The 26,593-nt window shown below is 36.0% G+C and overlaps 1 protein-coding gene across 2 annotated transcripts in view; it reads left to right on the forward strand.

The window, feature by feature from the left end:
• The window catches only part of KMT2E (lysine methyltransferase 2E (inactive)), a 98,774-nt gene that overhangs the window by 38,351 nt on the left and 33,830 nt on the right, over positions 1 to 26,593 (forward strand). For both annotated transcript variants that reach the window (XM_082661508.1, XM_082661509.1), the window contains exons 4-8: positions 8,949 to 9,063; positions 9,936 to 10,165; positions 13,279 to 13,359; positions 21,550 to 21,608; positions 22,499 to 22,671. In XM_082661508.1, the coding sequence (XP_082517634.1) occupies positions 8,949 to 9,063; positions 9,936 to 10,165; positions 13,279 to 13,359; positions 21,550 to 21,608; positions 22,499 to 22,671 (658 nt within the window). The remainder of the gene's footprint in view (positions 1 to 8,948; positions 9,064 to 9,935; positions 10,166 to 13,278; positions 13,360 to 21,549; positions 21,609 to 22,498; positions 22,672 to 26,593) is intronic.

The raw sequence follows: 26,593 nt of genomic DNA on the forward strand, positions 1-26,593 counted from the left end.
AGGAGGTCTTTTTAAGTTCAACTAAACATTCAGACTTACAAGACTGTCGTAGGCCATACTTGGCATTAGTCTACATGGTAAATAGGATAGGAACCATAGCTTATCGGAGGTTAGCATCAAGTGTTCCTCTCTGTGTGTCTATGAAAGAGTACAGTCAGCCATCCAGGAGTTACTTTCTTGGGTTGTCAGGTGACTGGTCAGGGACAAGGACTTAAGATCCACATTGGGCAGATGTGAGGGTGTTCCCTAATTTAGAAGCCCCATGCACCTCAGAAGCCAATATTTCTTGTAACAACCATAGGGAGAACTTCCAGGTTCCCTTCCAGGAGTCACTGCATCTTGGGGAAGTTCACATCTGTGGCATCCTCATCAAGTATTTATAATTTTCCCAGTCCAGATAAAATTAATTTACCAACCAAGGATCATTTTTATTAATGTACCTAGCAGTATAGCAAATTAGCTATCAGGTTTGCAGGGGATCAGAGGCAGAAAGTTGACCAAAGATCAAGGTCTCATGCATAAGAGGAAAGAGTTTTTTTTAAGCATTTACTCATATCTTTCTTAGGGCATTACCCTATTTTTGCCTTGTATGGGGGTTTTTGTATACCTGTCTCTTTTTGCTAACCCTGCCATTCCTTCCACGATCAGAAACTCTGAGGAGAGGGGTGTGAGTAGGTTTTATATATCTTTCTATCCTGTCTAGAATCTAACAAGTTACTTTACATATTGAACATCATCATAGAACTATTTGTTGAATTACGGTTTGTGTGCTCCTTTGATTGTAAGGTAAATACACACAAGAAAAACCCAGAAAAATTCTGTAAGTGGGATTTATCATAGATTTATAGATCAATAGATCTATAGATCTATAGATCAATAGATTTATCATCTATTTATCATAGATGGAAACAAAGTATAGGAATAAACTTTCTGGATGGAGTGGTCTAAACTGTGGTGTCCTCCTCCAGCATTATTAGGGTTGCTCTGTTTTAATGTCTGTGTGACTTCTTTGGAATAGGGACTGTATAATGATATCTCCAGATTCATTCTTTCATGTACTGAAAGCTTATGTTAAGGGTGATAAGATATAGATTTGAGAGGACTGTGAGTCAGCAGAAAATAGCAAATGCTTTATTATAAGCAGGGACAGAAATATCAATACTAAGATAAGATCATTTCTTGACTTTGTATAGTAAAGTATGTCAGGAGAGTCCAGCAAAGTGATGATCATCATGAGATTATCGTCTCTTTGTACAGGATATATTATACTCATGGCTGTCATACCCTGCCTTTCTGTCTGCCACATATTATTGAAGAAATAAATCGTCACCAGGGCTTAAGGGGCATGTTATGAAGATTGTTCATAAGTTTGAGACCTGTGTATTGGGAAATATGATAGTTCAGTGGAGGTAGGAGTGAACCTATCTGTATGGATAGGTTCTTAGTCACTTAACATTAAAACATAAAAACTAGGGGGTGCCTTTAAGAGTTTAAAGAGAGGAATCAAATAAAATATTCCCATAAAAAATTTTTGAATAAAATAGTCACTTCTCTTTAAGGAGCTCACATACTGCTCCTTGGTTTAACATGTTGGATATTCTTTTCTTTTCTTTTTTTTTTTTTTTGGCCACACCCCATGGCATATGGTATCTTAGTTCCTTGACCAGGAATCGAACCTGCATTCCCTGCATTGGAAGCACGGAGTCTTAACCACTGGATTGCCAGGGAAGTCCCAACATGTTGGATATTAGATTGTGTGAAAAATGTATCTAATACATTGTATCAGATTGTGTTAATCTACATAAACCTTACATATGTATACTGTATTAAGTGTTCCACCAAAATTAGCTTCATTTTTCATTGACATGCTTAAGCCTTAACATGCCTCTATATAGCTCTTCTAAAAACCTTTTAAACCAAAAACTTTAGAAATATTCATTTTAAAACAGTCTAAACATTAAAAAAATCTCTGCTGCCAGTGATAGTGATTCCTTGCTTATTAGCTTTTGTGTTGAAATGAGGAATGTTTTAAGCAGTGATTGGAATTAAAACTAGAACATTAATCTCATTCTGTAGTTATACCATTTTCTATTTCCTATTTTGTTTGTGGTAAATAACCTTTACTATAGTAATTGGTCCTTGCCTCCTGGAGTGTATAATGTCATTAAAAGAGATAAGGAAAGTAAGTATGGAAAAGTGATGTACGTATATTGCTTTGTGTGTTCATGTTGGATTAGTAATACATATGTGTATATGTGTATATATATATATATATATACACACACACACACAGTGTAGCAATAAAACATTTTCCTGGTTAATGTTCTGAATCACCGACCTAGAATTTTAAAACTTTATTATATCAGTATTACATGTTCATGATTACTGATTACATTTCTTGGTATAAAGTTTAGTCTTTTGCTATGTAAAGAACTCAGTGGTATATATGGACTCAGCTCTAAGAAAATATGTATTAAAAATCTGCTTTACAAAAGGATAGCAAAGGCACTTATTTCAACCTAATTTAGGGAGTTATGGGACTATACTTTAAAAATAAACTTTATGGGGCTTCCCTGGTGGCGCAGTGGTTAAGAATCTGCCTGCCAATGAAGGGACCTGTGTTCGATCCCTGGTCCGGGAAGATCCCGCATTCTGCGGAGCAGGTAAGCCTGTGCGCCACAACTACTGAGCCTGCACTCTAGAGCCCGCGAGCCACAACTACAGAACCCGCATGCTGCAACTACTGAAGCCCGCATGCTGCAACTACTGAAGCCCGCGTGCCTAGAGCCCGTGCTTTGCAACAAGAGAAGCCACCGCAATGAGAAACCCGCGCACCGCGACAAAGAATGGCCCCCGCTCGCAGCAAGTAGAGAAAGCCCGGGAGCAGCAGCAAAGACCCAACACAACCAAAAATAAAAATAAAATAAATAAATTTATAAAATAAATAAATAAGAATAAACTTTATAAGGACTTTAGCACATATTTAGAGCTCAATAAATATTTACTAAGTGATTTAAATATCAATAAGGTTTTGGTACCTTGCAACTTTAGTGATTTATTTAAAATAGGTCTAGTTAAACTTATACTTAGAACTTTACTGGAATTGAATTATTGTGGAGTTAAGGTTTAAAATAATTTAAAAGCAACTTCAGTCTGAATATTCATAGTGAGAGAGGCATTTCTGAATACATGAGTATGTTACACATTTATAATACATTACAGTTGAGAAAAATACATTTTCACATCCTCTGTGTCATTTGAGTTTCATCCATATTTCTGGAGAGAGGGTGAAGCAGGTATATTTATCCCCACTTTACAAATAAAAAACTCAGGTTCAGAAAGGTGCATACTGTACCTGTACCCCTTTAATGGCCAGCATTAGACATGTAAGTCCCAATTCCATGTTCTTCCTACTGGATAAAACTTGTTAATTTTGATGGAGTTTGGGAGAGAAAATAATAAATGCATATGGGAAGATGATTGACAGCATATGAAAATATTACATGAAAAGTAATAAATTAACAGTACAGCAAATAAGTGCTGTAGGAATCTAGAATTTATAAAATTACGAGTTGAAGCAGTCACAAAAGTGCTCCTTAAGGAGTACCTGAAGTGAACCTTGAGGACTGTGTTGAAATTAAGAAGTAAGGGTTAAGAGAGATTCCCCAGATAGAGGCTTAGAAATAGATGGCGAGGACGTCTTCCTGAGTTGGGAGGAAGTATACCATTCTTATAGTTACCTATTTTATATAGGACAGTATATGTAAGATAAAAGGCTTGGGGAACTTAAAAAAAAAACTTTTTAGTAGGGAAATACAAAAATATGTACAGTAGTAGGGAGAATAGTATAATAATCTCAGGTGGCCATTACTCAGCTTCAGCAATATTCAGAGTTTTGCCAGTCTTGTTTCACGTATCCCATAGTTTTAAAGATTTTTTTTTTTTTTTTGGCGGTACGCGGGCCTCTCACTGTAGTGGCCTCTCTTGCGGAGCACAGGCTCCGGATGCGCAGGCTCAGTGGCCATGGCTCACGGGCCCAGCCGCTCCGCGGCATGTGGGATCTTCCCGGACCGGGGCACGAACCTGTGTCCCCTGCATCGGCAGGCGGACTCTCAACCACTGCGCCACCAGGGAAGCCCTAAAGATTTTTGAAGCATATCCTCACATCAGTTTAACTATGTATAGTTCAGTATGCACCACTAACAGAGAAGGACTTTTTTTTTAAACCACAATACTATTATCTCATATAGCAAAATTAATACTTCCTTAATATAAAATACCCAGTTCATCTTCAGATTTCTTTCACTTGTCTCAAAACTGTCTTTTTGTAATTGGTGTGTTCAAATTGGCTCCAGACAAGATCCACACATTGTATTTGATTGAAATGTCTCTTGAATCATTTTTTTATCTGGAACAACACTTTAAATTGTGTTTTTCCTCATACTGTATAAGAAACTGGATCATTTGGCCTACAGAAGTTTCAGTATTCTGTATTTGGCTCTTTTCTTCCTTTTGGCATCATGTAATATTCCACTTTCCCCATATTTCTGATAAACTGATATTTAGATAAAGAGATATGATTAGCTTCAGATTTGTTTTTTCTTCCCTCTTTCATATTTCTTTTTTCAGCATGAGACTTTTTATGTGGGACTTTATATTTTCTGTTGCATAATATTAGAAGAAGCACAGAAAAACTTAGTTGTCTAACTTCCAGTGATGTTAAGAATGATCAAGAAGTTCAGGTGTTGTCAGCCTTATCTGTCCATCATCTTTAAATTTTCAAGGTTTTAGCATCTATGGTTATCTGTTGCCGAAATCCATTATCTCTCGAAGGTAGCAGATTGGTAACTTTTCTAATTTGATCATTCCTTCTGCATTTATTAGCTTTTAGAGAACTTCTAAAAGAAGCAGTCAGTATTGACTTAGTTAATAAGAGAGCATACTTCTTATTTCAGTTTTAGAGCCAGTTGCTTATTAGAATCTCTTTTTCTGCATTTGAGTTTCTCTACCTATGGGAAACAGAATTCAAAGTTTTGAAAACTATAATTCAGGCTATATTGATCATTTGACCATATCTTATTGCTTATACATTAGGAATACTTTAATTACCTGTTGTTTTTTTTTTTTTTTTAACATTTTGGACATTTTGAATTACCAAACTAGAGAATGATTATCCTTTAGGAAGTTTCAGTGGTTAAAGATCATCTTTTTGACAATGATCAACGTTTCAGTGATTTAAGAACACATACAAAACAATATATGAATGAATACAAATAATCACGCTCTCTTTGAAAAGTGACATCACAGTTATGTAAGTGAAATCTTATTTGCAGGATGAACATAGCACCATGGTTTATGTTTTGATACATAATTATAGACATAGTATACTAATGTAGTTTCTGTATGGTTAATGTTATACCTGTGTATTAACTCAGCATTTATGTGACAATATAAATTGGCTAAACAGAGCCCTGAAGCAACTATTTACACAGAAACTTACTATTACATATTATCTCTTTAGCCCTGCAGTTAAAAATTTACTAAAGCTTTATGGTAACATTATAGGAGATTTTGAGGAAAACTCCTGTAACCATAATACAGTGATTTTTGTTACCATGAGTTTTTGCTGTGCTGTTGTCCATGTGTAAATATAGTAGGTTGCTCAGATTTAATCATTTTCTATTGATTGGACATTTAAATGATTTCTACTCATATCTAGTTTTATGAATAGTGTTAAAAAGAACATCTCAATTCTTCAGGTCGTTATTTAGTGGGAATTACTTTCTTAGGATAAATTTCCAAAAATGGGGTTACCGGATCTAAAGGATGTTTGACTTTTGGTATTTGTCACAAAGTTATTTTCAGATTCACTGTGTGTTTTGAGGATGTTTAGCACCATGGGACTTCTTAGGGAACATTTCTAAGGATGTCTGGTGTCCTTTTTTTTTGTTTTTTTTTGGCTTTTTTTGTTTTTCTTTTTAATACTATCTTACAGTTTGGAAAAATCCTTAAAATATGTCAACCCATTTTTTTTTAACAATTGTTACCTTCTTTTTAAAATTACTTTTATTAAGTAGTAGCATTAGAAATGAGGATCTTGATGAAGTATTTCTGCCTTCTTGCATTGCCAACTTGTTAGTATTTACAACTTTAATTTTTTATTTTTTAATATTAAAGTATAGTTGATTTACAGTGTTGTGCTAATTTCTGCTGTACAGCAAAGTGACTCAGTTATACACATATATACATTCTTTTTTATATTCTTTTCCATTATGGTTTATCCTAGGAGATTGGATATATAGTCCGTGTCCTATGCATTAGGACCATGTTGTTTATCCATTCTAAATGTAATAGTTTTCATCTACTAACCCCAAACTTTCAGTCCATCCCTCTCCCTCTCCCCTCCCCCTTGGCAACCACAAGTCTGTTCTCTATGTCTGTGAGTCTGTTTCTGTTTTGTAGATAGGTTCATTTGTGCAATATTTTAGATTCCACATATAAGTGATATCATATGGTATTTGTCTTTCTCTTTCTGACTTACTTCACTTAGTATGATAATCTCTAGTTGTATCCAAGTTGCTGCAAATGGCATTATTTCATTCTTTTTTTATGGCTGAGTAGTATTCCATTGTATATATGTACCACATCTTATTTGTTCATCTGTTGATGGACATTTAGGTTGTTTCCGTGTCTTGGCTATTGTGAATAGTGCTGTATAGCTTTAATTTGAATCATGAGGTTATGCAAAGGATTTGTGGCTTGTTTACATGCTTGAATTTATCTGTATTCACTGAAAGTCTTATTTTTTTAATTCCCAACCATTATCTACTCCAAAATACAAATTTCTTGCCACACTCTAAATCCCTAAGAGTGAATCTTTCTGTAATGGCCACAATTCCTACAATCTTGCTTTAATAATAGGTCAGGAATTGCTAAAACCCCATTTCTTCCCTCTATGTATTTATTTATTTTATTTATTTATTTATTTATTTTGCGGTACGCGGGCCTCTCACTGCTGTGGCCTCTCCCGTTGCGGAGCACAAGCTCCAGACGCGCAGGCTCAGTGGCCATGGCTCACGGGCCCAGCCGCTCTGCAGCATGTGGGATCTTCCCGGACCAGGGCACGAACCCGGGTCCCCTGCATCGGCAGGCGGACTCTCAACCACTGAGCCACCAGGGAAGCCCCCCTCTATGTATTTTTAAAAGAATTCTAAAGGAATCAATATTGTAGTCAAAGGTGGTTTGGCAGTATGTATTGATTTTATGTGCATTTACCCTTTTGTTCAGCATTTCTGCCTCCAGGAATCCATGTTGTAGAAATACTGCCAAGTAAGCAGAAAACAGTGTATAGAAGGGTGTACAATTTCAGTGATACCTTTAACACTGAAAAACAGAAACAATTTAAACATCTACCAAAAGGGAATTTGTTAAATAAACTATGGTACATTCATATAATGAAATAATCTGTTATTACCAAAAATAAGGTAGGTATGTGTTGACAGTGAAAGATTGAAAAAGCAAATTGTGAGTACATATTGTACATTCTCATTTTTTTTTAAAAAAAATAACTGTTAGATGTATTTATGGATAGACAAATTTAGAGGCATCTTAACATGGGTGTATCAGGTTTGGATGAAGACATGATCTTTTCACTTTCTTACGTACTTCTGTTTTAAAGTTTGTACAATGAGCATGTGTTAAGTTTGGAATTAAGAAACACATTTTTTTTAAAAGATTAAGCAAGTAAAATTTTAACGTAACAGCATAGATAATAGGTGAGTACTGGTTTTCTAAATATTCAGAACATTTTGGAGACTCTTCTTTTGTAATCTCCTTCAGAACCACTTGACCTCAGTTTGTGCCTCCTCTCTCTACTGATTTTAGCACACTGGATCCCAAGCAGCAGTCACTTAGAGCAAAACTGAGACTTTGTGCAGGGGATGAGTGGAGGGGGGCAGTATATCAGGAAGTAATTGACAGTAGAAATTTGACCAATTAGATTGTAACTGCATTAAGAAGCCTTAAACCATGAAGAGTGCAAGTAGTACTAAATTCTAAGGGAAGGTTTTGAATAAGAGCTAGCATAAGGGTTATGAAAAAATCATCTCAAAGGATGGCGTTGGTAAGAATAAAGGCACAGAAATGAGTCATGTTGTGTGTGTGCAAGGGAGAAATTAATTTCAGTGTGCATTGCCCTCAAGTAGGTTCACTACCACATTGATCAATAGGAATTATCAGGCTAGGGCTCAGGAGGATTGATATAAGTGAAGAATTTGGGAAAGTGATGAATATAAAATGCTAGGCCAGGGAATTTATAAGTCCACCACAGCGGGTGAGTTGTTACTCTCAGTTGTATCAGTGGTTGGTCAGGTCATCATCATTTGGCCATTATCAGGCCAGAACTGCTGATCTTACACTACCATAGACTGCTAGTTACATTTTTTTCATAAGCAAACCTTGGTTCATTGTGAGGTTTCCTGTTCCTTAGGTTTTCTGATATTTCCAAGGCTTTGTTATATCTTGACACACTAACACATACATGAAGCTTTGACATTGAAATGTATACTTCACATTCAAATTGGGGTCCATATGGATTCAGTATGTCCTTAGTCTTGTTTAAATTATTTCTACCACTTTTCTCCATCCTGTGCATAGTGTCCCCAGTGCCACTGAGTATATTAAGTAATGTTTAATCTCTACTAATTTTTTTTAATGATAGGAAAACTATATCTGAACTTGAAGGGGGGACATTTATTGTACTTAATTAAAAGTTTGTTTTAATGATGCAGATTCTAAATAGGATACATCATGTCCACAGGGTGTCTTTGTTTTAGACATTTTAAAGACATTTTATTTGATAGCCAATAAAATAAGTGCTTATAATTTTAAATAGATTGAAAGGAAAAAAATCAATGCAATCCTCTTTGATGCAACTTTTTTCCCTCCAGACCAGAATCTGTAGAAGCTAGCCCTGTGGTAGTTGAGAAATCCAACAGTTATCCCCACCAGTTATATACCAGCAGCTCGCATCATTCACACAGTTACATTGGTCTGCCCTATGCGGTAAGTGTCACACGTTTCTCTGGAAGGGTATGTTTTATATCTGTATATAAATCTCTATATATTTTATGTATCTAGAGGTTGAAAGTTGATGTGTGTGGTATTGTGCCTAAAACTGAATATTTTAAAAGCAGACTTGTTTTATACTATCTAAACAATTAGGTATGTAATTTGTAGTTTAGTTTTTTCATTGATCTAATTATATTTATTCAAGGGATTAAAATTCTATAAGAGGAATTCCCTAGAAGTTTCTATATTATTATTATTTTGCTTTTTTATGGTATTAATAGTTTAGTATTATAATTCTTTACCTTCTGTATAAAAAGACTGTAGATAGAATTGTACTATCTACTGTTGATTCTAAATTATATAGTAATTATATAGTTACCATTTATTTAGCACTTATATGTCAGGCTCTGTGCTAAGCATTTTTGCGTATATTATCTAATTTCATCTTCAAAAACAACCTAATAAGATAGGTACAACCTAATAAGATAGGTATAGTTTTCATCCCCATTTCATAGCTGAGAAAATGAAAGCTTGTCTAAGCTTGTCTATTCAATGTTGCCAAAACTTTAAAAATCCCTATTGTATACTTTATAGTGATAATACGTCTTTTGTAATTGTTTTTGTTATTCTTTAGCCTCCAGTTTCCTGAGTTGTTTTTTTTTTTAACCACTATTCTCACATCTTGCATTGTGAAGGTGACCAAGTTTCTATATCTGGTTTCACCAAGTCATTATTTTAAAGGTATTAAGGAAGAAGTAGGCCAATTTCATCTCTCTCAAATATTTAAGGATTGAATTTTATTTAAGTTGCTTAGTTTATATTTTTATTGAAATTACATTGTGATGTATTTGTGATTAATTACCCAGGACCATAATTATGGTGCTCGTCCTCCTCCAACACCTCCGGCTTCCCCTCCTCCATCAGTTCTTATTAGCAAAAATGAAGTAGGCATATTTACCACTCCTAATTTTGATGAAACTTCCAGTGCTACTACAATCAGCACATCTGAGGATGGAAGTTATGGTACTGATGTAACCAGGTGCATATGTGGTTTTACACATGATGATGGATACATGATCTGTTGTGACAAATGCAGGTAAAATGTTTCATGCCATTTGCTTATTTTTCTAGAATGCTGCTAACCTTTATGATTGTTAATGTTGGAAAAAATAAAGTGACTTTTGAAGGAATTGATAAATGCATTTTTTAAGTGATACTTTTGCAACTGTCAGTGCACTCTCTTTTGCTCCTAGGAAATGCCCCTATGGGAAAAAAGCTATCCTAGAGTTTTTCTTAGAAATCCTCGTTGTTAATTGAGTAATAGGCAATCAGTTCTGAACTTTATTCATATAGAATCACATCTCTCTTTTTACTCATTTGGTAGTAATACAACTACATAAAGTAGACAAGACAGAAATGAGAGGAGAATTGAGTCCTGTGTATTTCCTTTGGAATTATTTGTGCTGTATAGTCAACTGTGATTTTCCAGTTTGGGGGAATTATACATTTTGATTGATGTTTGTTTGACCTGACTCTCTCACCTCCTTTTGACTTGAACCTTGCAGCACTCTGGAGTCTCCTTGAACCAGAACCACAGTCTCCCCTCCCCCAACCCTGGTTCAACTACCAAGAAAGGCCTCCTCCCCTAGAGAAGGTGTGATTGGGAGAGAAAGGGGTTTTGTTTTCTTTCTTTTTTTTTTCCCCCTGGTGGGAGGGAGTTGGGGAGGATGGAGAGGGAACAGTAGGATTTCAACCTGAAAGTTACTGAGTCCATCCCCTGCATAGGCTGGGAAGCAGAGAGTATTTAAGCAATGTACTGTAGAGGATAAGAAAGTTTGATAGTTTACAGAATGTCCTGGATCTGGTCTTAAGGCATAGCTTCATCATTTTATTTGAAATAGTACCCATATTTGAATGTGAGTGTAAAAATGCATTGTTGAGCCACATAGAAATTACTTTGCATTATTTGTAATCTTGTTCCCTTCTATTAAGTTAGGTGATTAGGAGTGGGATGTTATTGATATAAACAGGCAGTTAGGTTATATATGAAAAAGTTGATTTAGCTTTTCCAAAAAGGGGGAAGATTAGTCTTAAGTGGAATGTGAAATTTGATGGGGTTTTTTGTTTGTTTGTTTGTTTGTTTTTGCGGTACGCGGGCCTCTCACTGTTGTGGCCTCTCCCGTTGCGGAGCACAGGCTCCGGACACGTAGGCTCAGCGGCCATGACTCACGGGCCCAGCCGCTTCGCGGCATGTGGGATCTTCCCGGACCAGGGCATGAACCCGCGTCCCCTGCATCGGCAGGCGGACTCTCAACCACTGCGCCACCAGGGAAGCCCATTGATGTTATTTTTATGGGAAGTTGTAATATTAATGCTTTGAGTTAATTTTCATAATAAAAATACATTGTGATGCTTTTTAAAATTTAAAAATAAACTTATGGTACATACTATTACCATAAGCAGTCACCTCAGTGAGCTTATTCAGGAGGTGAATTTAAAAACTAAGAAAATAACTTCTCTGATAACTTGTTTTCCTCATTATTTTTTAATTAGCTACTTATTAGCAAATCTGAATTCATATTTTAACCAATCATATAAAATAGCTTTCTCATTGCTGATTTTGTCTTATGTGATAAACTACATACCATTGGACAATATTTTTATTTTAATGCATAATCTAAAGTGTTTTTGTTTTGATTAATTACAATGATCTATATATAATATAGAATTATATCTATTAGAAAAGAGTGAAATAGTCCTTAGGACTTACACCTATCTACAAATTCTTGAGGGACCAGTTCACGTATTTTGGATTATTCAAGGTATTTGCTTTTTAGCAACTGCTCTATTTGTTATGAATTTATTTTTTGTTATTCTACTTTTCTACTGCTTAACCTGTAGTATACTACAAGGCTTAATCTTTTTTCCTCTATTCTTGTTTTCATTGCCTCTATATATTTTCATGTACCTACTGCCCATACTCATCTCTTTCAAGTTTGACATCTAGAGCTCTGATTATTTATTCATTTTCTAGTTTTATTTCTTCTGTGGTCTGCATGACATTATTACTTAGCCCCCAGATTTAACCTAATTTGTTATTCTGACTCTCCATGTCAGGTGTTCTGCTTTTCTTTTGAACTTTTTCCCCTACATCTTTGATACATAGTCCATTACCTTTCACATTTACCAGTTCTCGTCCCAACATACTCAGTTAAGAAGTAAAGAGCAAGATCATAGCAGTTAACTCAGTAGCTATATATTAAAAGTAGCTCATTATTATATAAGGAATAATTAAGACTATTTTTAGAAACAGGCATATATATCAACTTTAGACCAATTAAAGTCTTGGCAATAAAATGCAAAATAATAGCATTGAGAAATTTGCCTCAAGTTGGTCCATGTATCACATTAAAAATAGAGTTCATAATAGATTTAGTCTCTATCTTCATGAAATGACTATTGGATTCTTTAACTTCATCTTCTCTGCCATCATTCTAGTTCTTTCCATTGTTCTTTAACTGAGATCTGGAATGTTGGAAAAGCCTCTTAGTTGATTTTTATGCCTCCAGTTTCTTAACTTCTTTGAATTAACACTGTATACCATCAAAGCAACCTCTAGTTGTTACCTGTTGCCAATTAGAGGAATGCTCTGCAAATCCTGACATTCCAGGTTGTATGTAATCTGACTGCATTTTACTAATTCAGTTTTATCCCCCTCTGTTTCTCAAAATGAACATTCTTCTTCAGATATATTAACTGCCTTCTGGCTGTTGCTCCCAGTATCTGTCTACTTGAGAAAATGTTGCTATAATGAGGTCTTTTCTTCCTAATTTCCCAAGTGAGGTTCTCTTCAAGTCTCTGTTATTCTTCAGGATTCTTTTCCCATTAATTCGAAGCATTGTGGACATCTCCAGTTTGTGATTTCTAATTATATTTGTAATGTATACCTTTTACATTGTAAAATTATATTTGCTTTAGAAATTTATATCATATATATAATATCCTATATTTGTCCTCTTATTTTTGCATCTCAAAGTTTTATCTTCCCGAGGACTTATTTCTATGAATTCTTCGTATTACCTTTTACACTGCTAAACTCAAAGTAGACACTTATTAACTGATAGTTAAATGGAATATCAAATCTTAATTTAAGGATGATTTTAATAATATTTTATATGTTCTGCTTTTCTTTTTTTTTCCTTTTTAAAGTGTTTGGCAACATATTGACTGCATGGGGATTGACAGGCAGCATATTCCTGATACATATCTTTGTGAACGTTGTCAGCCTAGGTAAGTTGTACATACAGTAAAATTGCCAGTCATTTTACTGAGGTAATCTTTAGTTATTAGAAATTTATGTATGAATTCTAGATTAAACAATTAATGGATACTGTATTTCATCGAATCTAAGATGGAAGAAGTTTCCTTTTTATGGTTTGTTTTGTTTTTTGGGTTTTTTTCTTTTTCCATTCTGACATCTCTAAAATCAAGAATCTTTCCATTGATAGCATGTCATGGTTTATTTTCTAGGGTTTTTAATGATGCATGAAATAATAGTGCCTTTTTTAAGTGATGACATCTTTTTTTCAGTGGACTGCAAATTATGTTATAAAGTTACTAGAAGGACATTTCGTTAGTTACAGAATTTTGCAGGGCTTTTACTGTCATTCTGCTTGTTGGCAGTAATGTGTTTTCTTCCCATTTCTTTTTTGTGCTTTTCAAAAAAAATCTTTTTTAATGGACATTTCAAACCTATATAAAAGTAATAGTGTAATGAACCTGCATGTTTCCACCACCCAGCTTCAACAATTGTCAATAATCTTTTTTCATTTACATTGCTGTGTCTTTTTCTCCTTCACATAATTGTTTTAATGCAAATCCCAAATATATTATTTCATTCATATGTATCCTTATGTATTTCAGTATGTATGTATTTGTGTATGTGTATTTCAGTATGTATCTATAAAAGAATTTTTTAACAAAAATCTATAACCACAAAACGATTATTATATTGATACATGCAACAAAATCTATTACATCCAGCCATTCTTAAAGTATTGATTGGTTGCTATACATCTCTTTTAAGTCTCTAGTAATCTAAAGCTACACCCCTTACCCAACCAACCCCAGTCTCCTTTGCAGTGTGTTTCTTTAAGGGACTGAATTGTCTATTTATCCTGGTGAGTTTGCCAATTGCATTATCATGGTTTAACAGATTTCTCTCTATAGATATTTCTGTAAATAGGTGTGTGATTAGATTTAGGTCCCTTTTTTTTGGGGGGGGGGGTTAGACTTTCATACACTGTGTTCTATCAGGTGACACATCTTATATGAATGGGACCCATTGATGGTTATTTTTAAGATCCATTAATTTATTAGGGGTTGCAAATTAGTGACATGTTAATTCTATTGCTTATCACTTATTAGCTGGACTATTTCTGTAGAAAACTTCCCCATATTAACTGTTCAGTTCTCTTAAGGTATATTTCACTGAGGAAAGGCAGGATAAATGCTTGTTGATTTGTAGCCTTTATCAGTTTTTAGAATAGTGAAAAGAATTCTAAGTGTCATTATGAAGTCAGGGATTTAAACATATTGGATATCAGTCTGTTGCAGTTATTCCTTTCTTTTTAAATATTTATTTATTTGGTTGCATAGGGTCTTAGTTACGGCAGGCGGGCTCCTTAGTTGCGGCATGTGGACTCATTAGTTGTGGCATGTGGGCTGCTTAGTTGTGGCTCACGGGCTTGTTAGTTGCAGCTCACCAGCTCCTTAGTTGTGGCTTGTCAGCTCCTTAGTTGTGGCATGCAAACTCTTAGTTGCAGCATGCATGTGGGACCTAGTTTCCTGACCAGGGATCGAACCTGGGACCCCTGCATTGGGAGTGTGGAGTCTTATCCACTGTACCACCAGGGGAGTCCCTATTATCTTTTTTTTTTTTTTTTTTTTTTTGGCTGTGTTGGGTCTTCATTGCTGTGTGCGGGCTTTCTCTAGTTGCGGCGAGCGGGGCCTACTCTTCGTTGTAGTGTGCGGGCTTCTCATTGCAGTGGCTTCTCTTGTTGCAGTGCATGGGCTCTAGGCACACGGGCTTCAGTAGTTGCAGCACACGGGCTCAGTAGTTGCAGCATGCGGGCCCTAGAGCACATGGACTTCAGTAGTTGCTGTGCATGGACTCAGTAGTTGCAGCACACGGGCTCAGTAGTTGTGGCTCGCGGGCTCTAGATTTCAGGCTCAGTAGTTGTGGCGCATGGGCTTAGTTGCTCTATGGCATGTGGGATCTTCCCAGACCAGGGATCGAACCCGTGTCCCCTGCATTGGCAGGCAGATTCTTAACCACTGTGCCTCCAGGGAAGTCCCTCTATTATCCTTATTTATGTTGAAATTTTGTCCCATTTTTGGTTAATGGGAACCACTTTGAGTTGGCTTTGTGGTCCTTTTGACAATACCCTAGTAGTACTTGCTAGCTTTGTGCAATCTAATACGACAAGATGTCTCGGGCTTATCTCATACTTCTGTGCCCCACGCTCAGAATTGGTTTTCAAGACCAGAATCTGAGAGCTAGTAATGCTCCTTCCTCTGGAACTACTCAACGTTGCTAGGTCTTTTTAGTAGATGAACCTAGTCTACTAGAAGTTTTGTCTGTTTGTTTATTTTTAAGATAAAATACATGAGTTTATACAGATAATTGCAATTTAAATTTAGGAATACAGTTGACCTTTGAACAACGTAGGTTTGAACTGTGCATGTCCACTTATGCATGGAATTTTTTCAATAGTTAATACTACAGAACTACACACTCTGCATTTCGGCACCCCAGCCCTCACGTTGTTCAGAGGTCAACTGTACAAGGTTTTCATTTAACTGTTTCTGTATTCCATCTGTGTCTCTCTTTATCCTAGTTCTCAACAACATATACAGTAGTGTAATTAGAGTATCATGTAATTTGCTCAACTGCTTAATCCCATAGAAGAATGTAACAGTCTCAAAGTAAGAGTACCAACAATAGCACCTGTAACAATATGATTATGTAACACACTTCAGAACTTTTTTTTCCTGTAAGATATTTTCTACAGGGATGTATAGTTAATTTTTTGTGTTTAAAGTCTCTTGAAAGAATTTTATTGTGTGGTTATAACACCAACTGGGTACACACTTCTGGGTTAGGTTATTAGTTTTATTTTTTTATTTTATTTTTTTAATAAATTTATTTTATTTACTTATTTTTGGCTGCACTGGGTCTTTGTTGCTGCGTGCGGGCTTTCTCAAGTTGTGGCGAGCAGGGGCTACTCTTCGTTGCGTTGCGTGGCCTTCTCATTGCGGTGGCGTCTCTTGTTGAGGAGCATGGGCTCTAGGGCGCACGGGCTTCAGTAGTTGCAGCACGCGGGCTCAGTAGTTGTGGCTCAGAGACTCTAGAACGCAGGCTCAGTAGTTGTGGCATACAAGCTTAGTTGCTCCACAGCATGTAGGATCTTCTGGGACCAGGACTCGAACCCATGTCCCCCTGCATTGGCAGGGGGATTCTTAACGTCTGCACCACCAGGGAAGCCCTAGTTTTATTTTTGATTTTTTAAAAATTAAACTTTTGAAGTAATGTGGGTTTGCATGCATTTGTGAAATAATACAGAGATCCTGCGTATCCTTTATTCAGTTTCTCCCAGTGGTAACATCTTGCAAAACTGTTAATACAATATCACAGCCAGAATATTGACATTGGTATAGTCAAGCTACAAAACATGTCAATCACAAAGATTCCTATGTTGCCTTTCCTAGCCGTACCTACCTCCCACCTCTTACCCCTCCCATCCCTGACCTTTGGCAACCACTAAATCTGTACTCCATTTCAGTAATTCTGTCATTTTAAGAATGTTACATAAATGGAATCACACAGTATGTGACCTTTTCGAATTGGCTTTTTTTTTTTTTTTTTGAGGTACGCGGGCCTCTCACTGTTGTGGCCTCTCCCGTTGCGGAGCACAAGCTCCGGATGCGCAGGCTCAGCGGCCCTGGCTCACGGGCCCAGCCGCTCCGCGGCATGTGGGATCTTCCCAGACCAGGGCACGAACCCGTGTCCCTGGCATCGGCAGGCGGACTCTCAACCACTGTGCCACCAGGGAAGCCCTTGGGATTGGCTTTTTTTTTACTGAGCATAATTCCCTGGAAAGCCAGCTAATTTGTGGCATATATCAGTATCTCACTTTTTTCTATTTTTAAGTAGTGTTATGTGGTATATATGTACCAGAGTTTGTTTAACCACTCACCTACTGAAGGACATTTGGGTCATTTCCACTTTTTGGCTATTACAAATAAAGTTGCTCTGAACATTTGTGTACAGGTTTTGGTGTAAACCTAAGTTTTGATTTCTCTGGGATAAATGCCTAAGAGTGCAATTGCTTGGTCATATGGTAGGTAGTTGCATGTTCAGTTTTATAAGAAATTGTCAAATTATTTTGCAGAGTAGTTGTATCATTTTTTCATTCCTACCAGAAATGGATGAGTAATATAGCAATTTTATTTTTAAGGATTGCTTTTTGTACTTTATTTTTATAATTATATGCTTGTTTAATTATGTAAGAAGTAATCACATCATTCTAAAGTCAAATATTTAAGACAAGGTACATTCAAATAAGTCTAACATTTACGACCCCTGTTCCTTCCACTTTGGAAGTAACAGTTTTTTAAAAATTGATTATTCCTTCCATTGTTTGTTATATTAGAAACAGATATGCACATATATATATATTTGTATTCTCCTCCTTACTTAGATAAGCAGTAGCATAGTAGAGTTTTTGCCACATTAGTTTTTTGTCTTAAAAATATATCCTGAAGATCACTTCATAGTAGTAATATAGAGATTGACTCATTTCTTTCTGTAGCTTCAAGGTGCTCCATCTTTTTCATGTACTGTAGTTTAGTCATCCCTTTGAGTGGACATTTGAGTTGTTTCCAGTCTTGTGTAATTGCAAGTGGAAGTGGGATTGTTCAGTAAAAGGGTAAATGTATATATCAAATTTTGTCAGATATTGCCAAATTCCCCTCCAGTAGCAACTGTCCAGTTTTGAATTACCACCAGTCATGGATAAGCATGCCTATTTTCCCCAGCCTCACAGTAGAGTTTTTGATGGAGTTGGAGTTTTGCTGGTTTAACTAGATGAGAGATGGTAATCTCAGTGTTTTATTGATACTTTTCATTTGTTTATTATGAGTGAGGTTTTTCCTTTTTTTCTTTTTTATTGGAGTATAACTGCCTTACAATGTGTTAGTTTCCGCTGTACAGTAAAGTGAATCAGCTATATGTATACGTATATCCCCTCCCTCTTGGACCTCCCTCCCACCGCACCCCCCCATCCCACCCATCTAGATCACCACAGAGCACCGAGCCGAGCTTCCTGTGCTTTATAGCAGGTTCCCACTGGCTATCTGTTTTACGCATGGTAATGTATATATGTCAATCCTAATCTCCCAGTTCATCCCACCCTCCCCTTCCCCCCCGCACCTCGCCGTGTCCACATGTCCATTCTCTATGTTTGCATCTCTATTCCTGCCCTGGAAGTAGGTTCATCTCTACCATTTTTCTAGATTCCATGTATATGCATTAATGTACGATATTTGTTTTTCTGACTTACTTTTCTCTGTATGACAGACTCTAGGTCCATCCACATCTCTACAAATGACCCAATTTCGTTCCTTTCTATGGCTAAGTAATATTCCATTGTATATATGTACCATATCTTCTTTATCCATTCATCTATTGTTAGACGTTTAGGTTGTTTCCATATCCTAGCTATTGTAAATAGTGTTGCAGTGAACACTGGGGTACATGTGTTCTTTTGAATTACGGTTTTCTCAGGGTATGTGACCAATAGTGGGATTGCTGGGTCATATGATAGTTGTATTTTTAGTTTTTCAAGGAACCTCCATACTGTTCTCCATAGTGGCTGTATCAGTTTACATTCCCACCAACAGTGCAAGAGGGTTCGCTTTTTTCCACACCCTCTCCAGCATTTATTGTTTGTAGATTTTTTTTTTTTTTTTTTGCGGTACGCGGGCCTCTCACTGTTGTGGCCTCTCCCATTGCGGAGCACAGGCTCTGGACGTGCAGGCTCAGCGGCCATGGCTCACAGGCCTAGCCACTCCACGGCATGTAGGATCTTCCCGGACCGGGGCACGAACCTGTGTCCCCTGCATCGGCAGGCAGACTCTCAACCACTACACCACCAGGGAAGCCCTGTTTGTAGATTTTTTGATGATGGACATTCTGAGTGGTGAGAGGTGATACCTCATTGTAGTTTTGATTTGCATTTCTCTAATAATTAGTGATGTTGAGCATCTTTTCATGTGCCTCTTGGCCATCTGTATGTCTTCTTTGCAGAGATGTCTATTTAGGTCGTCCACCCATTTTTTGATCGGGTTGTTAGTTTTTAAAAAATTTTTTTTAATATTAAGCTGCATGAGCTGTTTGTATATTTTGGAGATTAATCCCCTGTTGGTTGCTTTGTTTGCAAATATTTTCTCCCATTCTGAGGGTTGTCTTTTTGGTTTGTTTATGGTTTCCTTTGCTGTGCAAAAGCTTTTAAGTTTCATTAGGTCCCATTTGTTTACTTCTGTTTTTATCTTCATTACTGTAGGAGGTGGGTCAAAAAAGATCTTGCTGTGGTTTATGTCAATGAGTGTTTTTCCTATGTTTTCCTCTGAAAGTTTTATAGTGTCCGGTCTTACATTTAGGTCTTTAATCCATTTTGAGTTTATTTTTGTGTATGGTGTTAGGGAGTGTTCTAATTTCATTCTTTTACATGTAGCTGTCCAGTTTTCCCAGCACCACTTATTGAAGAGGCTGTCTTATCTCCATTGTATATTCTTGCTTCCTTTGTCATAGATTAGGTGACCATAGGTGCATAGGTTTATCTCTGGGCTTTCTCTCCTGTTCCATTGATCTGTATGTCTGTTTTTGTGCTAGTACCATGCTGTCTTGATTACTGTAGCTTTGTAGTATAGTTTGAAGTCAGGGAGTCTAATTCCTCCAGCTCCATTTTTCTTTCTCAAGATTGCTTTGGGTATTCAGGGTCTTTTGTGTTTCCATACAAATTGTAAAATTTTTTGTTCTAATTTTGTGAAGAATGCCATTGGTAATTTGATAGGAATTGTATTGAATCTGTAGGTTGCTTTGGGTAGTATAGTCATTTTCACAATATTGATTCTTCCAATCCAAGAACATGGTGTATTTCTCCCATCTGTTTGTGTCATCTTTGGTTTCTTCAATGAGTTCTTTATAGTTTTCTGAGTACAGGTCTTTTGCCTCCTTAGGTAGGTTTATTCCTAGGTATTTTATTCTTTTCATTGCACTAAATGGGAGTGTTTCCTTAATTTCTCTTTCTGATCTTGCGTTGTTAGTGTATAGGAATGCAAGAGATTTCTGTGCATTAATTTTGTATCCTGCAACTTTACCAGATTCATTGATGAGCTCTAGTAGTTTTCTGATGGCATCTTTAGGATTTTCTATGTATAGTATCTTGTCATCTGCAAACAGTGACCGTTTTACTTCTTCTTTTCCAGTTTGGATTTCTTTTCATTTTCTTCTCTGATTGCCGTGGCTAGGACTTCTAAAACTATGTTGAATAAGAGTGGTGAGAGTGGACATATCCTTGTATGAGTGAGGTTTTTCTTTGATTTTGTTTCACTTTATAATAGTTACTAGCCTTTTTACAGATAGTTGGGGTTTTTTTAACATGTTAAAATCTTTTTTTTTAATCATGGGGTAAATATCTGCTGATTTTCAGTAAAGCTTGCTTAAAAACTGACCATTAGGGAGGACAGTCACTTGAGTGATATCTGCTTATTGTTCTGTGATAACTAGAATTATCAGTGATGCTAGGATAGTTTTATGTCCTACTAGATATTAAGGCAAGTCTTATTACTGAGTAGTAGGTATTTCAGTCTAAAGCTCTTATTCTCCCATCTCAGCTCCCATGTAAGAACTATATCTAGTTATTTGACATTTAGACTAATAAGTTTAGACAGTGAAAACGCTTTGGGGGCGGAGAGCGGGGCAAGTAAACAGTTACTATGGATGATGTACTTCATGAGCGGAGGCTGGGGGAGGTTAATGAAATATTTTGCTTAATTGTTAAATGTTTAGTGTTTATTATTTCAAAATTGGAAATTAGGCAAATAGTAATAATGCAATAATGACGCTAACATGTCCCCCCAGACTTTTTGGTTTGTTCAGTTTGGAAAAAAAAAGTACTAGTTTCCAAAGTAAAAAATTATTTTCTTAACACAACAGAGTCACTTAACTGGCATCTACTGCTAATTATGCTAGATCAAATCTAAACTGTAAGGCAAGTGATGTACATATATTTTATACTGTACATTTTTCAATAAGAACATTAGAGAAATTATCAAGTTTATCACATTTAAAACAGATCTGCTTCATATCTAAATTTATGAAAGTTTATAAATAATCATGTTAATATTTTAATATAGGAGTTTGGATAAAGAGAGGGCGGTGCTACTACAACGCCGGAAAAGGGAAAATATGTCAGGTGGGTGAAAAGGATCTATACTAAATTAACTTTAGTATGATTGAGAGAATAAGAGGCCTGCATATTTTTTAGTCAGACGTAAACTGCTTGCTAATGAACGTTGATTGTATATATAATTTACAATCTCAAGTGGAGGTTTTAAATACTCTTTTTTTACAGATTTTATAGAACAGTAATGTATTTATTTTAGGAAATATGGAAAATAAATAAAAATCATCCATATTTTCTTGCACATAGGTAACCTATTGGTTTAAAGATGTAAAATATGTTTGCTCTTTTGAAAGATGGTGATCCGTTAGTTGATCATGTGCAATAGTGTTTATTTCATTTTTAGGAACAGGATTTGAAGTTGTAACATATGCTAAACTTTCACTTTGGCTTATAAAACATGTTGCCACCAGTACAACTATTTTTGAATAACCATAGTTTATTGAACTGTGTGATGGACATTTGGGCTGTTATTATAGATAGTAACGTCATGAAACCCTCTTGGATAAGGGTTTTTTTGTACTTTTCCCATTTTATCTGTGGATAGATCCCTAGAAATGGGGTTGCTGGGTGAAGAGGGTAAGTGTATATAGAATTCTGCTAGATATAGCTAAATTCCCCTTCATAGAGAATTCTGAATTTCCACTGGCTATGTTTGTAAGTGTCTGTTTCCCACAGTCACATCACCTGAGTGTGTTGTCAGATTTTGTATCCTTTCTAGTTTAACATATCAGAAATATATTTGCAGTTTGCATTTAAATGTGTCTTACTGAGTGAGGAAGTGAAAAAAAATGTTTATTCTTCAGAAAGGTGGGGGAATAATAGTTTGTCATGTGGAATGCTGTTTTATTGTTTGAAGTAGAAGTATTACTTGTGCAATAATTTTTATTTTGCCTTTGAAGATGGTGATACCAGTGCAACTGAGAGTGGTGATGAGGTTCCTGTGGAATTATATACTGCATTTCAGCATACCCCGACATCGATTACTTTAACTGCTTCAAGAGTTTCCAAGGTTAATGATAAAAGAAGGAAAAAAAGTGGGGAGAAAGAACAAAACATTTCAAAATGTAAAAAAGTAAGTTTTTCCTATTTTGAAGATGAATAGATAGGAAGTGGTAGAAGTAATGGATAGTAGCTAGAGAAGGTAGCAGCATCTAAGCTTACTCAAACTCATTTAAAATTTTTAATGTGTTTTAAAGATTGAAATGGAGTAGAGAAAAATGTTTGCAAACTGCTTTAAATCATCACTCTGATGAGACTAGTCATAGAAATGCAAAAGCTAAAATAAGATTTAGTGGGTTGTTGGTTTAGAAAACAGAAATAACAGTTCTAAATTTTTAATAACTTATAAAGAGGTAGAGGAGCATATAATGATTGTGAATGGTTGTTTATAGCTGTTTGTCTCTGAATCATATTTAATCATTTTAATAAGGCTCCACATTTGTTGAATTTCTTATGATCTAGATTTTTCTCACTTAAATTTTTGTATTAAAATATCACCAGGAGGGGCTTCCCTGGTGGCGCAGTGGTTGGGAGTCTGCCTGCCGATGCAGGGGACACGGGTTCATGCCCCGGTCCGGGAAGATCCCACATGCCACGGAGCAGCTGGGCCCATGAGCCGTGGCCGCTGAGCCTGCGCGTCCGGAGCTTGTGCTCCGCAACGGGAGAGGCCACAACAGTGAGAGGCCCGCGTACTGCAAAAAATATATATATATATCACCAGGATATGATGGCAGAAAACTATTTATAAGCCACTTTTTAATAAATTTGTTATAATTGCTAATGAAGTTTTTTGTCATGTAAGGTAAAAGATACTTTCAATAATGACTATATATTTATTAAAGAGTGAAATTATACGTAGGTATAAAATCATTTTTTTTGAGTAATTCTTCATAATATTATTTGGTTATTTAATAGGCAGCATGTATTTTTTTTTTTTTTTTACATTTAATTAATTTTGGGGGCTGCGTTGGGTCTTGGTTGCTGCGCACAGGCTTTCTCTAGTTGAGGTGAGCGGGGCTACTCTTCATTGCGGTGCACAGGCTTCTCACTGTGGTGGCTTCTCTTGTTGTGGAGCACGGGCTCTAGGTGCGCGGGCTCAGTAGTTGTGGCACACAGGCTTAGTTGCTCCGCGGCGTGTGGGATCTTCCCAGACCAGGGCTCAAACCGGTGTCCCCAGTGCATTGGCAGTCGGATTCTTTTTTTTGTTTTGTTTTTGTTTTTGTTTTTTTTGCGGTACGAGGGCCTCTCACTGTTGTGGCCTCTCCCATTGCGGAGCACAGGCTCCGGACGCGCAGGCTCAGCGGCCATGGCTCACGGGCCCAGCCGCTCCGCGGCACGTGGGATCTTCCCAGACCGGGGCACGAACCTGTGTCCCCTGCATTGGCAGGCGGACTCTCAACCACTGCGCCACCAGGGAAGCCCAGCAGTCGGATTCTTAACCACTGCGCCACCAGGGAAGTCCGGCAGCATGTACTTTTAAATATCTTTTTCATTTTCTAATTTCACCTCCCTGTTTAAAATAAGTCTTGATTCTAGCAGTCTTCACATATGTGTCTCTAATTTTGCTATTCTTCTCCTGTATTTTATTCAGTCTGGACAACTATTACCAAATTCTCCCTCTGATTTCTGATATGTTATCTTTACTTAAGCTGTTCCCTTCATTGTTCAGAATATTCTCTTCTCCATCTTTATCTTTTAAACTCCTACTCTACTTTGAGGCCCATCTAAAGCAGTACTTTTTTCGATGAAATTTGCTATGATGATCTTTCTTTGCATTTCATCATGGCACTTGAACCTATTATTACAGCACTTAAGCACATTTTGCTTTATTTCATTGTTATTTTCCTCATCTCAGATTGTAACTTATACAGAGAAAGTGATTGTCTATTAAGTGCTTTTTACAATTTAGGAACTCGTGTTTAGGTATTGACCTAATTTTTTCATCTACTGCTTTCAAATTATGCCTTCTCTGTTTACTGTATAAAAGTTACTTGGAAACGTTATCCTTGTGTAGTTCTATTTTTAGGTCATCTAGATTAACAAATCTACTTTTTTAATAAAACAGATTTTGCATTTTCTCTGGCTGGAATGACTTTTGGCTATTTAAAATGAATCAATTCTGTCTTGGAGCACATTTTATTTGTTTCAGAATATTGTTGTATATTTAAAAAGAATTTTTTCTTTCTTGTTAAGTTAGTAATACTTGATAAGGGTTAGAAAAAAAAATCCAGGAACTGGGCGTAAAAGATTTAGTTTGCTTTACTGTTAAGTTTTTACTATTATTTGGGGGCAATATATAGTTAAAAATATATAGCAGAAGGATATATCTAATTTCGCTTTTTATTCAGCCTGTTGTTATGGCTAACTGTTAAAAATGTGAATGGAGTTAACAATAGACATTCTGGACAGATGACATTTAAAAAATACTCATAAAACCCTATTAAGGTATTGTTGGTTGGTGTTTTAGCACTTTAGGGCTTTGGCATGAAGCGTTAACACTGTTAATGACATGGATTGTGTATTGTGACCCATATATTAGGATTTTAATTTTTTAAATTTTCTAATTTTACTTGAAAAGAATTTTTCAAACTTGATATTAAGTTTTTCATAAAACTATGGTCAGCACATATTACTTACTTATGAATGTTCTATTTTTCTTTCAGTGTTTCCTCTGTAAATCAAACTTGCATCTTCTTTTATCATACTTCAAATTCTTCTTTTGTTTCAGCAGCACAGCCATTATCTAGGTTTAAAAATCTTTAAGTCATCTTTAGTCTTTGACATTCAGAGTTATTGTCAAAAGCACTGTTGATTTTTCCTTGGGAATGTCTCTTCAGTATATTGTTATTTTTCTTCCTTTTTGCTTCTATAAATCCAGTCTACGCCCTTATTACCTCTAGTACAGTAATATCTTCTTTAATTTCTCCAACTTTATCCTCTTTCTACTTTAGTCCATTCTGCATTTGGTTCTGACATTTTCTGTGAATATCGTTTTTATTATCCCTTCTTTGCTCAGAGGTATTTCATGGATTCCTCCATCATAGTGAAGAACATACGGTATTTAAGTCAGAATCTTAAAATGTGACTTTTTAAATAAGGCTTTCATGACCTACTTTTACATTTTTTTTAGCCAGTCTTACGTCATAACTATTTTCAGTAGGTAACAAGTGCGGTATATTAGTTTTTCTTTGAGTGTGACATATTTCTTCCTATTGCGTGCCATCTTTCATATTTCTTTAGTACCAGAATTGTATTTCTTTCAGTTGTCCACCTGTCTGAACATATCTATTCTCCATAGTCCTAGCTCTTTTTCTGTGTTTTACGTGAAGGTTCTTTGCTTCTGCTGCTGCTTCTCCTTCTCCTCCTCCTCCTCTTTTTAATAAAACTTGCTGTCTTCCAACGTATAGTCTGCACACAAATTTGGAACTTAAATAAATTAGGAACTATATTGCTTACTCTAGGTTTAGTGTTCGTAAGTCTCTCGAAATAAGAGTGTACACTTTGGGGAGTGGAGTGGTGAAGTAAGTCTTAGATAACACGTTAGGACTTGGCAGATTAGAGAGCTCCCATTCAATATTTACTGAGTAAGTACAGTTCTTTTCACCATAGTGCTTATAATTTGAGTCCCTACTAGTAAGTGCTCAAGTATTACTCTCTAGTTGACTTAGAAATTAAAGTAATAACAAAATTATTTTAACCCACCCCAAAACTTGGCTCATGACTTAAAACTACTGCAATATTTTAATACCTTCCAACTTTTATCAAATATTTTTCCATGATTGTAATATTGAGCACACAGAAAATTTAGAAATTTTCTTAGCATTGTATCTTATACATATTTTCATGTTATTACATAGTCTGTATTTATTTTTAATAGTAGTACAGTGTTCTAGTAGAAGACTTTACTTCAACATTCCCCTAGTTCTGACTGTATTGGTTATTACCATATTTTGTGTTATTTATGCGACTTCAATAAAAAGCTTGAGTGAACTCAT

Source organism: Grampus griseus, assembly GCF_964374135.1.
Source record: "Grampus griseus genome assembly, chromosome: 9".
Classification (NCBI taxonomy): Eukaryota; Metazoa; Chordata; class Mammalia; order Artiodactyla; family Delphinidae; genus Grampus; species Grampus griseus.